This window comes from Psittacula echo (genome assembly GCF_963264785.1).
Source record: "Psittacula echo genome assembly, chromosome: 10".
NCBI classification, from domain to species: Eukaryota; Metazoa; Chordata; class Aves; order Psittaciformes; family Psittacidae; genus Psittacula; species Psittacula echo.
In genome coordinates, this window is record NC_137741.1 from 2,412,066 (window position 1) to 2,433,876 (window position 21,811).

General features: G+C 60.0%; 2 protein-coding genes across 2 annotated transcripts in view; one reads left to right on the forward strand and one right to left on the reverse strand.

Annotated features, from left to right (window-relative positions):
• Positions 1-14,089, forward strand: part of CCDC33 (coiled-coil domain containing 33) — a gene marked incomplete at both ends in the record, with an annotated part of 42,039 nt that extends 27,950 nt beyond the window's left edge. The window contains 12 exons of the mRNA XM_080626427.1: positions 1,848-1,973; positions 9,952-10,058; positions 10,344-10,377; positions 11,834-12,029; positions 12,111-12,199; positions 12,398-12,529; positions 12,705-12,777; positions 12,978-13,099; positions 13,236-13,319; positions 13,430-13,525; positions 13,603-13,705; positions 13,788-14,089. Of these exons, the coding sequence (XP_080482553.1) occupies positions 1,848-1,973; positions 9,952-10,058; positions 10,344-10,377; positions 11,834-12,029; positions 12,111-12,199; positions 12,398-12,529; positions 12,705-12,777; positions 12,978-13,099; positions 13,236-13,319; positions 13,430-13,525; positions 13,603-13,705; positions 13,788-14,089 (1,464 nt within the window). The remainder of the gene's footprint in view (positions 1-1,847; positions 1,974-9,951; positions 10,059-10,343; positions 10,378-11,833; positions 12,030-12,110; positions 12,200-12,397; positions 12,530-12,704; positions 12,778-12,977; positions 13,100-13,235; positions 13,320-13,429; positions 13,526-13,602; positions 13,706-13,787) is intronic.
• Positions 14,090-14,237: 148 nt separating this feature from the next.
• CYP11A1 (cytochrome P450 family 11 subfamily A member 1) lies at positions 14,238-17,571 on the reverse strand (the record flags this gene model as incomplete). The annotated part of the gene is made up of 9 exons (XM_080626428.1): positions 14,238-14,360; positions 14,465-14,656; positions 14,833-14,911; positions 15,043-15,209; positions 15,285-15,445; positions 15,881-16,084; positions 16,424-16,623; positions 16,747-16,902; positions 17,426-17,571. The coding sequence occupies 9 exons, from the start codon at positions 17,569-17,571 to the stop codon at positions 14,238-14,240; spliced, it is 1,428 nt and encodes a 475-aa protein (XP_080482554.1).
• Positions 17,572-21,811: the final 4,240 nt, after the last annotated feature.

Consider the following 21,811-nt stretch of genomic DNA (forward strand, 5'->3'; position numbering starts at 1 on the left):
TCTGAGGGCTTTCAGCAGAGCTGAACTGCTCCTGCTTGCCAGCTTTTGATTGACACCTCTCAATCAAGTACAGAACCCCTTCCTCTTCTTGCATAGCGGGTTACAAGAGGCGTTATGGCATCGCTGCGGGCTGGGAGCTGCGCTACACAGGGAAAGCCGAGCCAGCGAGGATCCAATAGGAAAAAAAAAGCAGGGAATGTCTTTGTTAAGGAGAATTTGTTGGTTTCCTCCTGCCATTCCCAGGGGAGCGTTCAGGGCAGCGCTAATTGAATTAAGAGCACGTGTGCTCCAGCGAGCAGCTCTCCGATGGGCCATGGTGGTGGGGCCGGGCTGACCATGGCTCCGGCACGGCACGGTGGGCAGCAGCTGTCTGCCGGCCCCTGTAATTGCCTGCAGAGCCTAAACTGTTGCATTTTGCATGATGTTATTCCCCATGGAGGGGGAGAGTGGCTGGGCGGGGGGCAGCTTCACCCCGGCTTTGATGCTGGAGGAGCCGGGTTGAGGTCGGGGCCGGCGGCGTAATGAAATGCGGCGGCACAAGGGATGCTGATGCTGATGGCGTTAATGAGGCAGCGATGGGGAAGGGCACGAGGATGCCTCCGGACACCTCCTCAGAGGGGAGGGATGCTCATTGCTGTCATTAACTACACTAAACAGGCGAGGCTGGGTGCAGGCACGGAGTAATACAGAGTGAGGGCCATTTCACCGCTACCCATGCCCACAGCTCATTTGGAGAGGGCGCTCAGCCTGATTGCTCATCTGGAGAAAGGAAGAGAGCATCTGGGAGGCAGGGGGAAAACAAGGGTGGTGAAATAGGTGGGTGCTGGGTGCTGTGTCTTGGTGCAAGGATCCCAGCAGCAAGGCTGGTCCCCGTCATCCAAACCTGCCCTTGTACTGAGAGCTGGGATGGCCAGACCATGGAGAGGGTCCCTGTGCGTGACCTTGCCATGGGAGGCGGCAGTGAGGAGCGCATGCACTCCGTCGTTTATTGCATTAGATCCAACTTCCCCCTCTAAGTGGATTAGAGAGGAGTCTATAAAAGCCAGGCTGGCGGGAGGAGTGCGGGGTGCACAGAGCAGGGAAATGAGGGACAGGGAAATCACATTACTGCTGCCAGCAGCATCTGGCAGAGGGTCTGGCAGGAGCTGCCTCTGTGCCGGAGGTGCCTTATCCGCCAGGCACCCAGTGACCAGCAGCAAAGTGGCTTTCAGCATCCCTTTGCCTCACAGGACTTGAGAACCCACCTGCTGCCTGCCTGGGAAGGGGAGAGATGGGCTGAGCTGGGCACAGACCTGCTGTTTCCACCTTGCAAAGAGGAGCTGAGTATGGCCAACACACAGCTCTTTCACATCACCCTGGTCCTGGTGGCACACTGGGGATGTGGCTGGTGGGTCAGGGGACATAGAATCATGGAATGGTTTGGGTTGAAGGGACCTTAAAGCTCATCCAGTTCCAACCCCTGCCACGGGCAGGGACCCCTTCCACTGGAGCAGCTTGCTCCAAGCCCCTGTGTCCAACCTGGCCTTGAACACTGCCAGGGATGGGGCAGCCACAGCTTCTCTGGGCACCCTGGGCCAGCGCCTCAGCACCCTCACAGGGAAGAGCTTCTGCCTAAGAGCTCATCTCAATCTCCCCTGTTTCAGTTTGAACCCATCACCCCTTGTCCCATCGCTACAGTCCCTGATGAAGAGTCCCTCTCCAGTATCCTTGTAGCCCCCTTCAGATATTAGAAGGTTGCTCTGAGGTTTCCATGCAGCTTCTCTTCTCCAGTCTGCCCACACAGTGATGGCCCTTGCCCCTGTCACTGCATCCATCCATCCTTCAGACCATTGCCTCTCCCTTCCCAGAGCCCAGCGGCATTCCTGACCCCATCAGGCAGCGATGTCCTCCCCAGCCTGGACCCTGCCACTGGCAGCACACTCAAGAGGAGCAAAGAGCTGCAAGCAGCCCCCGTGCACCCACGTTATTGCCAGGTAAGAACCCACGAGAGCGGGCAGTGATGCTGTGCCAGCTTCATCACCCTGCCAGCCCCCCCAAAGGCACATGCAACAGTGCAAAACTGGCATAAACCCCAGATTTTAATCTCTCTCTGTGTTGTGCCCATGGAGGGGCTTTTCTATCAGCACTGACATCCCTGATTCCAGCTGGTTTTGGGGTCACAAGGGCTAGAGGGGAGGCAGCATCCCATCACCTTGCTAGGGGCAGCCTGGATGCGCCAGCTTCGATCTGATCGCTCAATCCCAAATCCATTTAGCAAATTCTCTCCTTTCATGGCCGCATTATGTTGGGAGACCCCAGGCACCTCCAGCTCGTACCTTTTGGCTCCAGGAAAAAGAAAAAGCAGCTGTTCTCCTCCTCCTTTGTGCTGATAAATGGAGCCCTTGGATGGATTTAAACCCAGCCCTCGTGGTCCTAATATCTTCCTGTACTTTAAGCCATCTGGCTTTAAAAATAACAGGTCGTTAAACCCCAATTCTGCTTATTAAATAGCTAGGAGGGAAGTGGGGGGGGGAGTCCTGCACTGCCCAAAAGCCCAGTTATTTCCCCATCAGCAGCTGCCCAAACCCCACCTTCACCCTAATCCCTGTCCCTGCGATTCAGGCTGCAAAGCAGGAGGAAAATTAGCAATCAAATAAGAGCCATAAAAAGGCAAATACAGAGCAGCTATTTGGTTTTCCTCCAGCTGTTTTAATTCCTCCACTGAGCTTTATGACTTCCCTTTCCGTGGCTGCTTTATGCCCAGGCTAATGGAAACCCGTAATGGGGCGTGCGGAGGCGGGTACCGCAGCACAGCCTCAATGCGACGAGGATGCGAGGGCCAGCTTTGATGGACTGAATTACCCCGGGGCTCCAGAGAAAGACAAACACCCTTCAGGAGTCAGCCCTGGCATCACTACGTGGTGTGTGAGATGTGTTTTCACCCCTAGCTTTGCTCTTTGCCCTTTGCCCGAGCCAATGCTCCGAGCAGCCTCAAATCCAGCTCGCTGTATCCTTACACGAGCATCCCTGTGCCAATACAGCGAGGGAGGGTGGGAAGTGGCCTCAAGGATGCTTCCAGCATCCAGCTTGAAAGCCTGAGTGGGGCAGTGAAGCTCAGGAAGGGTTTGCACAAGCCCTGCCCTGCCTGAGCAGGCTAAAAAGGCTAGAAAGCATTGCTGGAAGGGTTATTGTTTCCACACACACACACTGTTGACCGCCGTTTTCTTCCCCCTAAAGCACAGATTACTTTCAGTCCACTTGCAGTGCAGCACAGGGGATTTGCTTGGGAAGGCCTGGAAAGCCCATCTCCTGACAGCCCCGGGAATCAGGGCTGACACCCTACTAATGGAGAGTGGTGCAGGAGGGAGCCAAGACATGACAGCCCCCCCGGCAGCAGCTCTGCTCTGGATGGGAGCAGGCAGCTGATCACAGCCCTGTCACTTCTCCCCACTCCACTCCTGCTGATCAAACCCGGATCCCCCATCCCTACCCTGCGGCTTTTGAGGTCCTGCTTGTTAATGCCTTCATTAGGGACAGGGGGGAGGATGAGGAGCACAAAAGGGATGAGGAATATTATAGGAGATGGGGTAACCCTGCCCTGGCCCGTGGATGCAGAAAAGCCTCTGGGTTTGGGCCATTAGGCTCTCCCCTTGGACTCACCAAGGTGTCAGGCTGGTTTCTGCTGGCCAAGCTTTCTGACCCTAGGCTGGGCTCAGCCTCACGGTGTTTTCCTACCCTCCTGCCCTCTCACTGAACAGATTTGTGCCTCTCTTACCAGTCAATGAATAATTTACAAGCAGCACTTAACGATTAGGACAGCGTTTCCTCCAGCCTCCTCCAACATTTGCTGCTTCTTCCAGCCTTTCTTTCCCCTCTCCCATCACCCACATTCCCCTGATCTGTCAACATCAGGGGTTTACAAGCCAAAGGGCCTCTTGTGGGGCTGGGAGAAGTAAATGTCTCTTGTTCTTCTTGCCTTGCTGGTGTTTTGCTCCATGTGCACCACCAGCTCCATCACATGGGAGCCCAGACGTGCAGGTTGTCCCCCCAAAACACATTGTGGCATGGTAGAACAGGCAGCAGGGGTGGGGGGCAGGATTTCTTGCTTGCCAACAGCATTTGGGATCCTTTGCCAGACCCATTTCCAGCCCCTGGGTGGAAATGGGTCCAGCATTCCTCCAGGAAGCTTCCTTTGAGGATGATGGCAGCTCCTGTGCCCGCTGAGCAATGTCTTGTGCCTCAGTGAGCTGGGAGGGGACTGGTACAGCACTGCTGAGCCCAGCAGTGCTTTGGGCCTGCAAAGGGCAAGGGGAGAGAGGGGTGAGAAAGATAAAGGTGCTGTGAGAGTGGAGATGTGAAGGTTGAGGATGCTGCAAGTGAAAAGGATGCTGCAATGGTTGAGGGTGCTGCAAAGGAGAGAGCTAAAGCATGAAGGTGCTGCAAGGAGCAACGAGTGCTACAGCGGGTGAGGAGCATGCAGAGGATGATGATACCACAAAGGAAAAGGATGCTGTGAGGGGAGAGGGTGCCGCGAGGGGTAAAGATGCTGCTAGGGCTGAGGATGCTGCTAGGGCTGAGGATGCTGCTGGGGCTGAGGATGCTGCAAGGGCTGAGGATGCTGCAAGGGCTGAGGATGCTGCTGGAGCTGAGGATGCTGCAAGGGCTGAGGATGCTGCAAGGGCTGAGGATGCTGCTGGGGCTGAGGATGCTGCTGGGGCTGAGGATGCTGCTGGGGCTGAGGATGCTGCTGGGGCTGAGGATGCTGCTGGGGCTGAGGATGCTGCTAGGGCTGAGGATGCTGCTGGGGCTGAGGATGCTGCAAGGGCTGAGGATGCTGCAAGGGCTGAGGATGCTGCTGGGGCTGAGGATGCTGCAAGGGCTGAGGATGCTGCTGGGGCTGAGGATGCTGCTGGGGCTGAGGATGCTGCTGGGGCTGAGGATGCTGCAAGGGCTGAGGATGCTGCAAGGGCTGAGGATGCTGCTGGGGCTGAGGATGCTGCTGGGGCTGAGGATGCTGCAAGGGCTGAGGATGCTGCTGGGGCTAAGGATGCTGCTGGGGCTGAGGATGCTGCTGGGGCTGAGGATGCTTTGGGCTGAGGATGCTGCTGGGGCTGAGGATGCTTTGGGCTAAGGATGCTGCTGGGTCTGAGGATGCTTTGGGCTAAGGATGCTGCTGGGGCTAAGGATGCTGCTGGGGCTAAGGATGCTTTGGGCTAAGGATGCTGCTGGGGCTAAGGATGCTGCTGGGGCTGAGGATGCTTTGGGCTAAGGATGCTGCTGGGGCTGAGGATGCTGCTGGGGCTGAGGATGCTGCTGGGGCTGAGGATGCTGCAAGGGCTGAGGATGCTGCTGGGGCTAAGGATGCTGCTGGGGCTGAGGATGCTGCTGGGGCTGAGGATGCTGCTGGGGCTGAGGATGCTGCACTGCTGAAGGCTGCCGCACGGCCGAGGTGCTCCAGCCCCATCTAGCGCCAGCACCTCCGCCCTGCCGAGCGCGGGGTGCCAGGGCTGGGAGAGGCCGGGAAGCAGGAGGGAGCGCGGCACTGCTGCGCTGAGGATGGGCCCCTCTGAACTGCTCCGGCTGAGGGGGGCACCCATGGGTGCGCCAGCACCCCCGGCACAGAGCTCAGCGCCTGCTTCTCCTGTGTGGGGCTGGGTGGCTGCGACTGCACGGGGTACGGAGCAGGAACCTCATCAGGGAACCAGAGAAGAGGAAACGAGAAAACTGGCAGCAAGCCCCCATTTTCTGTGTGTGTTTTGGGGGGGGGGGCGGGTGTTGGCAAATATCCTGTCCCAAGCCAGTCCTGGCAGCGCTGCTAAACCCTCGGTGAAGAGAGCGCTGAAGGGCTCATCCATCCTCCTTTAGTGGCTTCTCAGCCTTTCCTGGTGCTACTTCGTGAAGGATGGGAGCTAGGGAGATGCTGAAGGCAGTGGGTGCTGAGGGTGATGGGTTCTGAGAGCAATGGGTGCTCTGCGCAGCGGGTGCTGCACGGTGCTGGCTGCTCTCAGCACGGTGGCTTGCGGTGTTGATGGATTTATGCTCACTGCTGAAGCGCAAAGGGCGTTTTATCAGCAAATCCAGTCAATCCACGAGCACACATGGTAATGGATGGCAATAACCCCCCTTCCCAGGCCAAGGGCAAGTCACAGCAGCCCATCACCAGGTTCGTGTGGGGTTTATCCCTATGAAACCACTTGTTTTTCATAGCTAAGGGATGAAAATGCTTTGAGAGCACTTTGAACATGAGGCTATGGGGGTCCCAGGCACAGATTTTGAATGGTGTGCTTGGAAAACAGACTTTTCAGGGAGCTGCCAAGTCTCCTGCTGGCACTGGGAGTATTTTGGGGCTATTTCTGCGCTTCTCCACATCCCCAGCTGCTGGAAATGAGTTTATCCTAAAACACAGCTGAGGATGTTTCCCCAGGAGAAAATGAACCTGCAAAGACCCAGCGGGAGCCCTGTGGTAACCCCTTTCCCTCATGTTTTAATCCCAGGAGGGGGCTTTCTTAGGTCTGGCCCCAGTCTGTGGTCACGGGTGAGCAGCGGTGCTGGGGGATGCTCTGCTCCATGCTGGGAGCACAGACTCATCCTAGGAGGCTCTGCTCACCTCCCGGTCACCATCAGCAGCAGGGCATCACTTGGAGACACCACTTCAGTTGTCCCCATCCTTCCCGAAAGCAGCTCCATGCAGTGCGATGGGGGGAAAGCTGTCTTGGCAGGGCCAGGCGCTCTCAGAAGCCATCCCAGCCCATCCCATCCTTCCCAGACACCGCTTTCCTTTTATTTCCCTCTTTTCCCCCCTTTTTTCTTGGAGGAAAGTGACCCAGCAGCGACTCGCAGCGGAATCGCGGTCCCTGCTGGTGGCACAACTGCTTTCTTAGGCCTTATCTTGAAGGAGCAGGCAGGCGGGAGGGAGCGGCCGGTTCCACGCGGAGCATCCTTCTTCCCTGAGTTATCCACTGTAATCCAGAGGCTTTTATTTCCTTGCACAACACGGTATCAGCAGCCGGCAGCTGGGCCTGGAGCCGGATAGCGATGGTAATCACCGGCCCTAAAATCAACATTCCAGTTAGGAAGGGAGCAGGAGCTGTGGTGTCTCTATTAAATGGAGCGGGGCTCAGATGAAGTGTTTTTCAATGCAATCCAATTAGCTCCTAAATTGAATTGTAATGCTTTGGCTAATATACACCCCCCAGCACAGCCCCCCCATGCATGAGAAGGGAGTTCAGCCTTGGTTTAATCAGATAAAACCCCATTTATTTGCTGCCTTTTGCCGGCTCGTGCATCCTATCAAGATGTGCAGGGCTGAAACTCTCCCTATTCCCCTTTGGAGACCTACAAATCCCCCCCGGAGTTGGGATTCACCAGGGAAACACTTGGATTTTGGAAGTAGAGGGGGAAAAAAGCCCCATTTGCCCCACTGATGCATCCACCCAGGTGATGGCTTGAGGATGGGTTTGAGGACCGGTGTGTTCCCAAGGAGGGGTTGGGGGTACTGGGGACCTGGCATCCCCACAGCCCCAACTGGTACCAGTGTCCCAAGGGAATGGGTGAGGAATGAAGGCCTCCTGATGGTTCCAGGAGCTTTTCTTACAGAAAAGAGGAGAAAATGGGATTTTTCTCCTCTCTGATCTCCCTAAGCCGCTGCAGCAATGTATTTTCTCAGATATGTAAATCTGAGCTTATCCCATCTTCATAACAACTACGGAATTGGGCTTAACACTCATCCAGGGACGTGTTATTTGTTGAGCTGGAAGGAGATTGTGTTGCAGGAGAAGCTACCAGGGGCTCAGATGCTCACAAGTGCAATGAGTTGAGCCCGTCCTCAGCCTGTCTCCGAGGTGCATTTCTATCCCCTCCCCAGCCGAGAATGGGGTCAGGCAATGCTATGGGGACACAGAATCCTCTTGCACGCCCTATTTTTGGCCACTTTCTCACCTCCTCCTGCAGAGGTTTATTGCTTTGCTCCGTGTTGGGATGAATCGATTGCAGCAGTCGAAGTTAATGGGAGACATCAAAGTGTCTCAGAGCAATTTGTTAAGTAAATAGTGAAAAAGGAACTTGGCCTAAGCAAATAGGGGAAGGAGGGAGGCAGCTCGGGGGGCGGATGAAAGGCTCTAAAGGCAGAGGAAGCTTCTGAGGCTTGGAAATGATGGGGAGGAAGAAAGCGATATTGAGAAATAAATAGCGAGTGCCAGGAGTTTCAAAGCTTCCATCATTTCAGATGTGAATTCCCAGCTTTTCACCCCGGACCCCTGCAGGAAGGAGGGATGCAGTGGCTGGATTTGAGATAGGAATTGTAAGGGGCCCAGTCCTCAGGTGCTGCTGTGGGAGTGGATGCGCAGGCAGGAATCTGGGCTGGGGGTTGGTCTGAGCAGCATTAGGCTGGGATTAAGGGCTGGGAATGGATTTCCAGGCTCTGCAGGTGGTGTTTGAGCCTGGAAAAGATGGGGTTGAAGCCAGCACCTTCCACCACGTGCAGGGGAAGCAGCGAGCCAAGGCCAGCCCTGTGCATTATTGATGGGGCAGATAATGGCATGCTTCCCACCGGCTCCTTGATGAAAAATTGATGACATGGGATAGGGGTTCCATTGACTTACACCGACTCTTTGTTCCTGAACAAACACTGGAGGAGAGGTGGATGTGGGATGCTGCAGCGGGTGGATGTGGGATGCTGCAGCGGGTGGATGTGGGATGCTGCAGCGGGTGGATGCGGGATGCTGCAGCGGGTGGATGCGGGATGCTGCAGCTGGTGAAAGGCACAGGAGCCTCTGTGGGTACCCTGAAAGGGCTGGGGCAGAGCATCCCTTGTCTTGAAGCACCATCAATTCAATCTCAGGATGAAAGTGGAGTTTAATGAGCCAATTATTCAGGCAATTATTCTCTGCTCAGAAGAATAATTCCCAAGGGAGACCTGAAGCCCTAAGGAAGAGCTGAGGCCCAAAGCCACCCAGCACCTCCAAGATGTGGGTCCTCAGAAGTTAATTGAGCATTTGAAACATCAGAGGAGCGTGTTGGAAGGGGAGAGCGTTTCCATGCCCGCATCCAAGGCATGGAAATGAGGTGCTGTCACCACCAGAGCCACCCGGCCACCGAGTCACCTCCTTGGGTCTGTGCTGCTGGGTGGAGGAGATAAGGCAATGGTGGGATGAAAGTGGGATGGGGAGGATGGGCTGGTGTCTCCAAGGGATTCCTTTAAGCAGGCAGCTCTGCTGGCGCCCATGGAAGCAGCAATGGGACATCTAAGGGATGCTAAAGGGGAATTGATCCTTGAGGAACGAGCAGCAGGGCCTGCTGCCAGCTGCACCCATCTGGGTGGTTTTAGGTGCTGAGCTGCTGCAGGGAGGAGTTGCTACGGGGAGGGTTGTGTTGTAGCAACAGCTACCAGTTCGCCAGGCTGCTGGAATCCCTCTGCCAGCAGAACAGGGCTGGGAATAAAGCGTTTCCTCATGCTCCAACCCCCAGCACCTCCCTAAGTCCATCACAGGGACAGGATTTGCTCCCTGGGGGAGGTTTGTTTGGGGCAGGCAGGACCTGGCAACCCACCGGCGGGCAGAGCTGGACACAGGAGCGGGGTGCTGGGGACTGGGCACCCCAGGAGCGGGGATGATGATGTTCTACAGACCCTTCTCCTCCACTGTGAGTGCTGGGGCAGTGGTGGGGATCGGGGTATGGCTCAAGGGTCCAGCTGTGAGAGGATGCGCACCTTCCAAAGCGTCTCCATCTTCAGAAGAAGCTCTTTCAGCCTTGTGACCCCCCCCATGTGGCATCCCCAAAGGGGGACACTTGAAGCACCTCAGCCGGTGATGCCAAAGGTTTTGGGGCAGAGTTGGATCCTGACCCCAAAGCAAAGGTGTTTTGCTCCAGGAGAGCTGCTCCTGCTGTGGGGAAGGAGCTGAAGGACCTTGCTGCCCCTCTTGGAGGGCTCTGTCAGACTGCTCCTCATCCTCACCCTCTGGTGTCTCCTGCCAGCTCCATCAGGATGACGTGTCCCTCCCGGCGGGTGATGCCATGGCCAGCATCCTGCCTGGAAAGCAGCCGATCCCACACGGGATGAAAGCATCATTGGAGGAGCAGAGGTACAGGGACCTCTCTGGTTTTGCCCTCTTGGCTCCTTTTCATCCTCCCTGGGGTGCTTTCCTCCTTCCCCCATTCTCCCCATGCTTTCCCTCCTGCCCCATCGCTGCCCATCTTACTCCTCATCCCCTCCATGCTCCCACTCTTCCCTCACCCCCATCCCCACCAGCACTTGCCTTGCCCACCACACCCCAAACAGGCTCCTGCCTCCTGCAGAGGGTTCCTTGGCCAAGGCTTTGCTGCTGTTTCACTCCTGGCCAAGGCTCCTCCTGCTCTCTGCTCTGCAGGTCCCAGGAGATCACTGGGGACCACGTGGAGCGGGTGAGTGCAGGGGATATGTGAGGAGCAGGGGGCAATGGGGGGACAGCAGCAACCCCAAGGCAGGTCCTGGCTCCCATGGGGACCGAAGCCAGGCTGCCATCAGCTCTGTGCTGCACATGAGTGAAGCTCCGGGTGGGCAGCAAGTGTTTGGCTGGAGGGGGCTTTATCTCGGGTATGAGCCAAGGCCCGGATCAAACAGCTCTAGGGCAGATGGGGAGAAGGAGCTGAGCCTCTGCCCCCCCCTTCCCTCCAGTTCCCCCTTCCCAAGGCTGAGTGATGCTGCTGCACCCCTGCGGGCCGCTGGCCAAGGCCATCCCCAAGGCTGGAGCCGGGGCCAGGGGAGCTGCAGTTGCGCAGCTGCACCGGGCCAAGGTCCCACTGCTGGGATGCTTCCCAGCGTGGCACGGAGGGATTCAGGAGGGGAAAACCTTCCTTAGGGAATGATTCCCCCCCAGAGCATCACCTGGCACAGCGGTCCTCAGCCACACGGGTGCAAAAACCCCCCAGGCTCATTGTGTAAAACACACTTCCTCCCATTGTTCACCACCTTTAAAGACACACTAAGCCCCATAAGGCTCAGAGGGTGACCCCCAGCTCCAGCACTCCTTGCTTCCACGCAATATTCTTTGGGAGAGTTGTTTTTCCCCAAAAGGAATGGTAGGAAGAGATGGCGAAATGGAGGGGGATCTGTTGGTTGATGGGAATAGTGAGTGTGTGGAGAGGTGAAGGTTTGGAGGGGCAGGAGAGAAGAGGGAATGGTTGGAGAAGAGAAGGGTGGGTGGATGGATGGATGGTTAGAGAAGGATGCATGAGTGGAGGAGGAAGGATGAAGAAGATAAAGATGGATGGATGAGTGGATGGATGGGTGGATGGATGGATGGATGGATGGATGGATGGATGGGTGGATGGATGGGTGGATGGGTGGATGGATGGATGGATGGGTGGATGGATGGATGAATGGGTGGATGGATGGATGGATGGATGGATGGATGGATGGATGGATGGGTGGATGGGTGGATGGATGGATGGATGGATGGATTAATGGGTGGATGGATGGATGGATGGATGGATGGGTGGATGGGTGGATGGATGGATGGATGGATGGATGGATGGATGGATGGATGGGTGGGTGGATGGATGGGTGGATGGATGGATGGATGGATGGGTGGATGGATGGATGGGTGGATGGATGGATGGATGGATGGATGGATGGATGGATGGGTGGATGGGTGGATGGATGGATGGATGGGTGGATGGGTGGATGGGTGGATGGGTGCATGAGTGGATGGGTGGATGGATGGGAAGGAGAAGGCTGGCTGATTGCAAGAGGAGGGGGAACTCCAGCTGTTCCTCAGCTCCATGGTGGACCTGACAATCCTCAAGACCCATCTCTTGGTGCTGGGTTCTTGCTGCTGGGCAAGCCCTGCCTGGCAGCAGCTCTGCTCTGTGCTGGCAGGAGGCGAGCAGCTACCGCTTGGCGCTGGAGCGGATGGCAGGGGACGTGCTGTCCCTGCGCCAGCAGGTCACCAGCCTGGAGGTGGAGAACAGGCACCTGCGGCGCAGCCTGGCCTCGCGGGACGAGCTGGGCCAGGAGCTGCTCACGGATGGGGACACGGACGTCATGACCCGGGAGGAGCTGCTGGACAGGATGGGTGCGTGGTGGGGATGGGGACCCCTGTCCCGGTGGCCCGGCCCCTGCTTGGGCACTGAGGATGTGGCACCGGCTGTTGCAGCCACCCTCAAGCATCAGCTGGTGGCCGGTGCAGCGGAGATGAGGAGGCTGAAGGACCGCGTCCAGCAGCTGCAGAATGAGCTGATCCGGGTACGGACACTGCGGGCTGCCTGGGTCAGAGTGGGGTGGAGGAGCAGGGGGGCAGCAGGGAGAGCATCACCCCAATACCCATGCCCTGAGAGGCTCAGGACCCCCACCATGCGGCTCTCCCGGCCCAACCAGCGATGCCCCAGGGCTTGAGGCTCAGCACAGGGTCTCTGGGGGCTTTTCCCCTTCCTCCCTTCACAGAAGAACGACCGGGAGAAGGAGCTGGTGCTGCTGCAGCGAGCCCACCGGCAGCAGCAAACTGCACTGAGGAGGTGCCAGGAGAAGGTGGCCAAGATGAAAGGCTTGGAGGAGGCGGTGCGGCAGCAGGAGAAGGTAAGCGTGGGGCATGAGGCTGGGGTGAGAAGGAGAGACTGGGGGGCACGGTGCTCTGTGGAGCAGATGGGACCCTGCGGCCCACCCCAGTGCTGCGGTGGCTGGGGAGATGTGATGGTCACCACAGCTTTGCATTGAGCTGATGGCATGGGGCTGGCTCTGCTCCTTCCCGCAGGTGATGGAGGCGATGGAGCGGGTGCTGCAGGAGAAGCTTGCTGGGACAGGCAGGAGCACTGGGAAGCTGACGGGTGGGTGCCAGAGAGGATGGGACTCTCAGCTGGGGAGCTGGTGGCCGTCCCTTTCTGATGAACAGCACCATGGGATGGTCTGCAGTGGGCAGTCAGCAGCGATGCTGAGCCCTCCACATCCGTCCCTGTGCTCCTATCCCCATCTCTGTATGAAGGGGGTGTAAAACACATCCCAGTGTCCTCCCCCCCCAACCCCGCAGGTGAAGGCCCCTCCAGGGAGGTGTACACCGTGCTGCTGGCTGAGAACTGCAGGCTGCGGGAGGAGCTGGCAAGGGCCCCCCATCACTTGCCCCCCATTGCCCCACAGCCCCCAGCCTTGCCGGTGAGAGCAGAAAGGGAGGCACAGGGCTGGGGGGCATCGCCTAGGTTGTGTCTGCATGGGGTGACAGCCACCCCTATGAGCAGGGGGTGGGAAGTGGGAACGTGGCATTGCCTCTCCCCACTCCTGCTCATCGCAGGGTGGCTTTGGGGGCAAGGAGAAGCTGTCCCTGCTGGCCAGGCTGGAGGAGGCACAGGCCCGCGGGAGGGTGCTGGAGAAGCAGGTGGGTATCACCCATCCCGTGCAGGGGGCTCTGGGTATCGGTGGTGGGGGGGGGGGTATCTGTGTGCCCCACTCCTGGGGTGAAACCAGCCTGGTTTGGGTCTGTCCCAGCTGGAGGAGGCGGCGCGGAGCTGGGGACGGGAGAAGCAGGAGCTGGGCACTCGGCTGCTGGAGCGGGAGCACGGCTTCCCCCACATCCCCACCACGGTGAGCACCGGGGGGACCAGGGGCACCCCACATGGGGGGAAGCAGGGGGGATCAGACCCACCCCTCTGCCCACACAGACATGGGGGGATAGCGGGGGGTCTGCGTCACCCCACATCAGGGGGTTTGCCTTGGACAAGAAGGTGGTCCCTAGGGCTGACCCCCTCACCCCATCACCCCCGGGTACCCCAGACCCTCTTATTGCAGCCCCCTCACCACAGTGGGGGTTCACATCTCTCCAAGAGCTCCCCCTTTTCCCCAGCAGATCCTGCCGGCGATGTCCAGGGCCCACCTAAGGAGCCCCCAGCCCCTGGCCCCCCTGCCCTAACCCAGCCGGAGCCACCAGGACACCAAACGCTGGCCAGAAAGGAGCCGGTGCTTTTCCACATGGAGAAATCACAGAGCAAATCAGAGGCGAAGCAGAGCATCAGGAGGAGCACGGCCACGGGGACCACCCTGGGGACCCCCGAGCAGCGGGGGGGGTGCAGCAGCCCCCACCCACCCCACAGCGCCGTGGGGCAGCAGCAGGGTTGGGGTTGCTCTGGTTTATCTCCCCCATTGGCGTAAGCGCAGCCTTGAGCGCGCTGGAGCGAAGGCAGGGATGCAGCAGCCAAGGCTGTGGCCGTGAAAGCGTCCCAGCCGTCCCCCAAACCCCAGCCCTGGGCTGGAGTCAGGCTGGAAGGAGATGAAATGGATGCTCCCAGGATCCGGCTCCTCACAGCAGGGACTCGAGCGGCCGCAAGGTCAAGTAGATGGGTTTGTCCGGGATCAGGATGAGGTCGAACTTGGTCCCGACTTCCACTGCTCGCATGGTCTCGATCTTGAAGTTCTCCAGGATCTGGGATGGGGGAGAACAGAGCGGATGGAGGAGCCAAGCGCTGTCGGTACCGACCCCCATGTGCCTCCTCCGGTGCCGCCGTGTCCCAGCAGCGGGATGCTCACCTGCATGAGGAAGATCTGCATCTCCAGCTCCGCGATCCGGCGCCCCAGGCACTGCCGGGGGCCGAAACCAAAGCCCAGCCCCTTGAAGTGCTTGGAGTCAGCCCCCAGCCAGCGCTGCGGGATGAACTGCTCCGGCTTCGGGAACACCTCGGGATCCCGGCCCATGGCGTAGAGACCGACCTGCACCAGCGTCTGCAGGGAGGGAGGATCAGCCCCGTGGGTCTGGGCTCCCTATGGGGCTTCACTGGTGCTTGGGGAGCAGGGATCCAGCCCCAGTGGATGTCACCCATCCATGCCCCGGGTCCTTCCTCCACCCACCCAGAGCCCCATGCGGAGCGGGTCGGGATGAGGAGGGACCCGGTGCTCACCTTGGGAGGGATGCGGTAGTGCTGGAGGATGACCTCCTGTGTGGTGTAGCGCTGCAGGGTCACCGCCACGGGGTGCAGCCTGGGTGGGGGGACAGGTCCCGTGCACCTCACTTCGGGTACAACCCACCCTGCCCATGTCCCGCTCCGCTCCACAGCACCCCAGCAGTGCAGGAGGGACGGGGCTGGGGTGTTTGCTGCCGTCCCCCTCACCTGAGCGTCTCCTTGATGGCAGCTTTGAGCAGCCGGATGCTCCTGAGCATCTTCACCCTGTCCCCCGCCGCCTCCCGCTTGGCAGCCAGCACCTCTGCCCGCAGCTGCTCCTGCACCGCCGGGGCCCGCGCCAGCTCGAACATGGCCCATTGCAGCGTCATGGAGGTCTGGAGCGGGGCAGGGAGCGAGCTCAGCACCGGCCGGGCCCCGCTCCCTGCCCAGGCTCCCTGCGTGCCCCTCACCGTGTCCACCCCTCCAGCCATCATCTCGGTCACGCTGGCCTTGATGTCATCCAGGGGCAGCTTGTCCTGCAGGATGAGGCTGCAGAGGATGCCCATGTACTCCGTGGTGCTCTTGCGCTGCAGGCGCAGGTCCCGGTACACGTTGTGAATGCATTTGTCCGCTGAGGAGAGACACGGACGTGGCCTTCCTCCCCCGAGGCCATGGTGGAGGAGGAAGGCACCAGATGTACGGCATTGCCCCATGACGGTGGCTTTTCCATGGTCCCTGCTGCAGGACGGAGCAGCGGCTGGGTGGGCACAGAGGGTGATGGGTGAGGGTGCACAAGGGGTGCACCCTGCCAGGAGGGCTGTCCCAGGTGCCAAAAGCTCTCCGAGGCCACAGGCCTCTCTGGGAGAGGTGCTACCCTCAACGTGATGCTTTTCCATCCCTCCTGGATGGTTCCACATCCCACAGGCTCCAGATGTGGAAAGCTTCCCTAGGCTTGGCAGCCCTGTGCTATTAGACCCAGGAGCAGGACCCCGCACCGGTGAGATGATGCTGCCCTATGGAGCCAAGCCCTCAGCGGGTCTTTGGGTGACACAGGAGGAGCACTCACCCTGGGAGAAGATGGCATCCCAGGCCCACACGTGGTCCCTCCACGTCTTGGCGTTGAGGTGGCGCAGGAGGGCGGGCGGCAGGTAGAGCATGGGGGACGTGGTGTGGAACATGAGGGCCACGGCGTCGATGAAGCGCTGCGCCTCGGGGTCCACGAAGTCCTGCAGCAGCCCCAGGCGCTCCCCGTACAGCACGTGGCACACGGCTGCAAGCACAGCACCTCTGAGGGGACCCATCCCCGTCCCCTCCACCCTCCCAGGGGCCATGGGGACCTCCTGCTCGCGCCGAGCATCGCGGGGCCATGAAGGCGTCCCTTGGTGGGCAGGGCTGGCTGCCGGCTGGTGACCAGCAGGTGATAAAGCAGTGCTTTAGCAGCAGTGTTGAGCTGTTCCCTGCTTGTCTGCAGAGGACACCCCTCCCGACCCCGCAGCAAAGACTTGTTCCACCTCTAAGGATGAAGGTGGAGGAAATGTGGCACGTTGGCCACCTCCTGCTAAAGGGCATTTCAGGGCATGGGGGGGGATGCCTTGCCGCTGACACTCACACTCCAGGGCGAAGCGGAAGAGCTCATGGGTAAAGTCGGCCGTCCAGTATTCCCGGCCGCTCTTCCCAACCTGGGCCCGTGCCCGCCGGATGAAGTCCTCTCCCACCTGGCTCAGCAGAGGCACGAACCCCTCCACCACCTGCGGTGATAGCACCTCCTTGTTGAGCATCAGCCGGTCCGAGCGCCAGGCTTCCCCTGTCCTGCGGGATGCCAAAGGGGGGGTCAGAGATGTCCCCCCCACCACCACCATGGGCAAACATCCCCATTGCCCTGCTCGTGCTCCCGGTGCTCCCACCACCCGTGTGCTGGGGGTCCCCACTCACTTGAGGAGCACGCCATAGGGCTTGTTGCGGTAGTCGCGGTAAGCCACCCACGGGGGCACGCTGAAGCGCTCCGGCAGCGTTCCCTCCGCCTGGAAGAGGGTGGCAGCATCCCGGGGGGTGATGATGTTCACGCTCTCATAGACACCCAGCTTCTCCCTGCCGGGGTGAGGAGCGGGGGTCAGTCTCATGCATTGACCCCCATCTATGATCCCCCCCAGCCCTTCGCCGCCCCCGATTAACCACCTTCACCCAGCACCCCCAAATCAAGCACTCTTCCTCCCATATCCCATCAAATCCCACCTGCAGGTCGCATCCCAGGGGATGCAACGGCTCAGCACCAGGACCAGGCACCCCCAGGGCTCAGGCAGGCAAAGCAGGGGGGTGCTGGACTCAACCCCCATCCTTCCTGGGAATATCAGCTCCAGACCCCATGGAAATCAAGGGAAGGTGCAGAATCCCTCCTCCCAACATCCCGCATCTGGAAGGCGCGGGTCTCCCTTCTCCCCCTTCACAGCATCGAGCCTGGCCAGCGCACAGCAAGCCAGGATGCTCCCTCCAGCAGCTCAACCACCCTCTCTCCTGGAGCAGGGCCGGGAGCAGCAGCATCAGCGTCATCCCGACTGGAAAGGCTGCCGGCGCCGGGAGCAGGGCAGGATGCCGGGGACGGGCGCTGCCTCACCTGTAAATGGGCCCGAACTGCTGGAACTTGCGAGCCATGATGTGGTGCACGTTGTGCAAGCCGCCCTCCTGCCAGAAGCGGTAGAGGTTGAGCCAGCCGGCCCTCCAGTCCCCGGGCAGCTGGTTGAAGGGGCGAGGGGTGGGCATGGCGGGGGTGACGGCCCCCCCAGCCCAGCGGGACAGGGCCGGGGCGCATCCCCGCAGGGTGCCTGGCTTGGGCGCAGCGCGGGCGAGCATGGGAGCAGCGCGGGACGGAGCGGGGCCGCTCTGCGCTTATCTCCTGCCTGGCCTCACTCAAGGATTGATGCTCTCGCCCGCCTCCCGCCGCGTCCCGGCCCAGGGACGGGGATGGGCACAGGGCGTTTCGCCCCGGCAAGGAGGCAGATACAGGGCAGGGGCAGCCAAAGGGAATTGGGGAGCGTCACCCGCCCTCCCCAACCCCAGCCTTGCCATGCCCAGGTCTTGAGTGGCGTGGGGTGACAAGGCGGGACGTGCCACCGCTGAAAGGAAACCCCAGCCTGCAAGGGGAGAGCTGTTGTGTCTGCAGAGTAAATGACACCGGCGATCTAGGGGACAAAAGGCAGAATAAAGCTTGGGCAGGATGGGTCACAGACTTGGGGACCGCCTGGACACTGCTGGGGGGTCTCAGCTCCGCCCTCCCTGCAACGCGGGGTGCTGGGGGAGGCAGGTCCCCCCTTTGCAGTCTCTCCTGCCCCAGAGCATCGGCAGGAATCCCAAAACCCCCCACCCCTGCCAGGAGGGAATGGCTTTTTGGGGTGTCATGGCCTGAGCCGAGCTTGGTAGCAGATAAGTTCTCTTGTTCCCAGGCCCAGTAACACTCACTGACAACCAGCTAGGGGGTGGGAGAGATGACAGGGCTGGGGAGAGAACTCAGGCATTTCTGGGCCTTTGGGGTGTCCCTGGGGTATTTGGGGTGTCCCTGGAGGGGATGGGAGGATTCCAGGCAGGTCCCTGGACATCCCCTGGGGTGCCCATGGGACAGCATCCCACGGCCTTTCGCTTTCCCCGGGAACCGGGAGGAGGAACGAGGCTGCAGCGGGGGATGCTGCACCGGGGATGCTGAGCCGGGCTGCGCGGCGGCTGCGATACCAGAGGTGACCACCGGGGGGCGCGTCCGCCCCGTCTGCTGCAGCCAGGCCGGCACCGACACCGGCTCTGTCCTCTCCTGCTCCGTCCCTGTCCCCTGCCAGGCACCGGCTCTGTCCCCTCCTGTCCCGGGTGCCATTGTCAGTGTGAAGACACCCGCCTGGGTGAGCACCCACCAGCTCACTGTGCACCCAGAACAGCCCCACACACACGCGGTGGCACAGAGTCACCCCCCTTGTCCTTCACCCTGCACCATCCCTGTCCTGGTGCCTCCTTTCTCACCACAGGAATGGGGTCAGTCCAATTGGGCCGCCTTTGTGCTCCCATAAACACAGACACGGGCTTAATGGACATGGAGGGACACACGGGCATAGGGCTGAGCCGTGTGGCCCCATCAGCCACCACCCGCAGCCCCGGGAGGTGACAATCACCCGGTGTCACCTCCACACCCCCTCTTTCCACCACCTCCCGCAGTGTCTGGAGCCAGCTCATGGGCTCCATCACACCCTGTGGGGCGGCTCTGCCCTCCTCCTTCTTAGGCCTCTCAACGTGGGGGCACCCCCCGCCAGCAGTGTTTCCACCCTCAGCACAACGGAAGCGAGCAGGGGGGGACCGGAACCCGTGTGGTTGGGGGGCTCTGGTGCGAAGCGGAGGGGGCAGGAAGCGGGCCAGGAACCCGCAGCATCCCCGCATCAGTGGGGCCGGGGCGCTGGTGGCCCCCCCATGGTGAGCACGTCACCCGTGGGAAGCGTTTCTCCACCTCTGCAGGCAGAGCTCGACCACAACCCCGCCTGCCTCGGGTTTCACGGCCCCTGGTGCTTTCAGTGGGATGAAGCACAGCCTTTCCCCCCTCCGGTGCCTTCCTCCCTGGGCCACCCCGCTGGGACAAGCAGGGTCCCTCCAGCGGGTTTTCCTCTTGCTAAGGGGTGGCCTCTTGTGGGTGTTGTGCTCTCGCGTTCCACCTATGGGGCTTTCCCGGTGTGGGCAGCTCCAGAGGGAGCTGTGACTCATCCCCCATGGAATCACAGGGTCACAGACTGGTTTGGGTTGATGGGACCTTAAAGCTCCAAACCCCTGCCACGGGCAGGGACCCCTTCCACTGGAGCAGCTTGCTCCAAGCCCCTGTGTCCAACCTGGCCTTGAACACTGCCAGGGATGGGGCAGCCACAGCTTCTCTGGGCACCCTGTGCCAGCGCCTCAGCACCCTCACAGGGAAGAGCTTCTGCCTAAGAGCTCATCTCAGTCTCCCCTCCTTGACCTCATCCCTTGGTGCTCCTGGGGCTGGGAATGCCGACACACACAGAGGGGAAGTGTTTTGGCAGCTCATCCTCTCCTGCACTTCTGCTGTGCAGAGCCAACGGGAACCAGTCAGAATGGGGCTGAATTCAACCAGGGTGATGCTGGAAGCAGGTCTGTTGTAGGGGAGAGCAAAGGGACTGCATCGCATTGCTGGGATGGAGAATGGAGCAGAGCAGGCATGAAATTGGTGGCAGGATAAAGGGCACGGAGCTGACTTCATCGCTTTCCTACCTTAAAACACAACCTGGACCCATATGCGGGCCTGTGCTGCTCAGCTCCCCGTTCCTCACACCCATCCCTTGGGAAGGACGGCGGCTTTCACGTCTCTCCCAACAGTGATTTCATGCTGGGGGCTTCCCTGCTCTCTGCGTGAGCGGATCCATTCACTGCAGGCTTCCAGCTCCTGCCCACCAGCAGGTGCTTGGGAGACGCAGCAGCAAAACTGCTGCTCAGAACCCCCCGTGATTCACTGTGGGGCTGGAAACCCATTTTCATAGCAATCTGTTGAGAAAGAGACAACTTCCAGCTGCTGCAGCCCAGAGCATCATCAGGCAGGTTCTGCTGCAGGGCTTCCCCTGGAGCACAGAAGGGGACGCCCCAGCCTGTGTTGGGCAGCATCCCTGGGGCACTGGGGCCTGAAAGCAGGAGGCTGGAGCACCCAGAGGAGCTCATCAGGAGGATGGACCCAGCCGGGACGAGCTTTAACTGAAACAGGGGCAGTTCCAGGTCGTTTTCACTGCCTTGCTCCATTAAAGTGAATCTCCTCTTATTCAGTCCCTGTGAGTAGTTGCAGGCCTAGAAATTGCCAGGTTGATGCCTGAGTTTTGGGGTCTCCATTGATCTGGGATGGGGAATCTCACCCTGATGGGACGTGTTCTTTGGCTGTCATCACCCCTTGGGGATCTCGGGGGGGGAAATTCATGGCTCCACATAAGAGGAACAGTGATTTATCTGGTGTTTAACTTCCCCGGCACCTCATTTCTAGTAAGCTGCTGCATTTCCCACTTGCATCACCCGCCTCGTGGTGCAGCATCACCCACGTTCCGTCCCCATGCCTCAGCACGGCCCATGGGCAGGAGGAGCCCAGAGCCATGCACGGACAGACACAGCAGCCGCAGGCTGGTTATACCCACAGGGAAAAGGAGGGAATAGCTGCAGGGCAGCAAACAGCCCTGCGGATAGAGCACAGACACATCGGAGAGCAGGCAAACAGGCTGGGAGGAGAGGAGGAGCAGGGTGTGCGGCACGGTTTCGGGTACCCGATCCAGAGGGATGAGATCAGCTCTTGGCTCCTTTTGGCCAGGCAGTGCCAGGTGGGATGGGCGGGATGGGCAGGACACCCATGGGAGAGCTGTGACGGCGCATGGGAATGCTGACGGACCGGCTCCCGCTCGCTCGGGTCTGCCCGGGAAGGGCTGGACGGGCCGAGCCCACAATGAGATGTAATAGAAGGAAAACGCCAGGAGAGGGCTCGGGCTCATCTCCTCCAGGCAATGGGGAGGATGGAAAACGTTCCAGTGACGCGGCAGCACCTCTCCATCCCCTCCCTATTTCCTGGCCCTGGGGACATCCCGATTCCAGGCTCCAGCTGGCTCCTTTGGGAGATGGTCTATACTCCCATCCCGCCAGGAAAAGCTGCCCAGAGGGATGCTATGGCTGGAACAGCGTCTCGGGTGAGCCTGCGGCCAGCACATGCCCTGGGTGCTTTGCATGGAGCAAGCAGGCTGCTACAGGGGGGTTTCTCAGCAGCGTTTGCATCCCTTTTAGGCAGGCACAGGATTTCCTGGGTCTGTTGTCCTGCCCTGCAAGGCTGGAGGCAGAAATAACCCCCCGAAACCAGCGCTGGGAAAGAAATCAAACCCTCTGGAGGCTTTGTTTCTAGAGGAAGGGCTGCTGGAGCTGACCTTCCTGTGCCGGCCCCAAATAGCTCACTGAACAATGTGGGCAGTGGGGTGAGGGTGGCGATGCCTCCGAAGCAGCC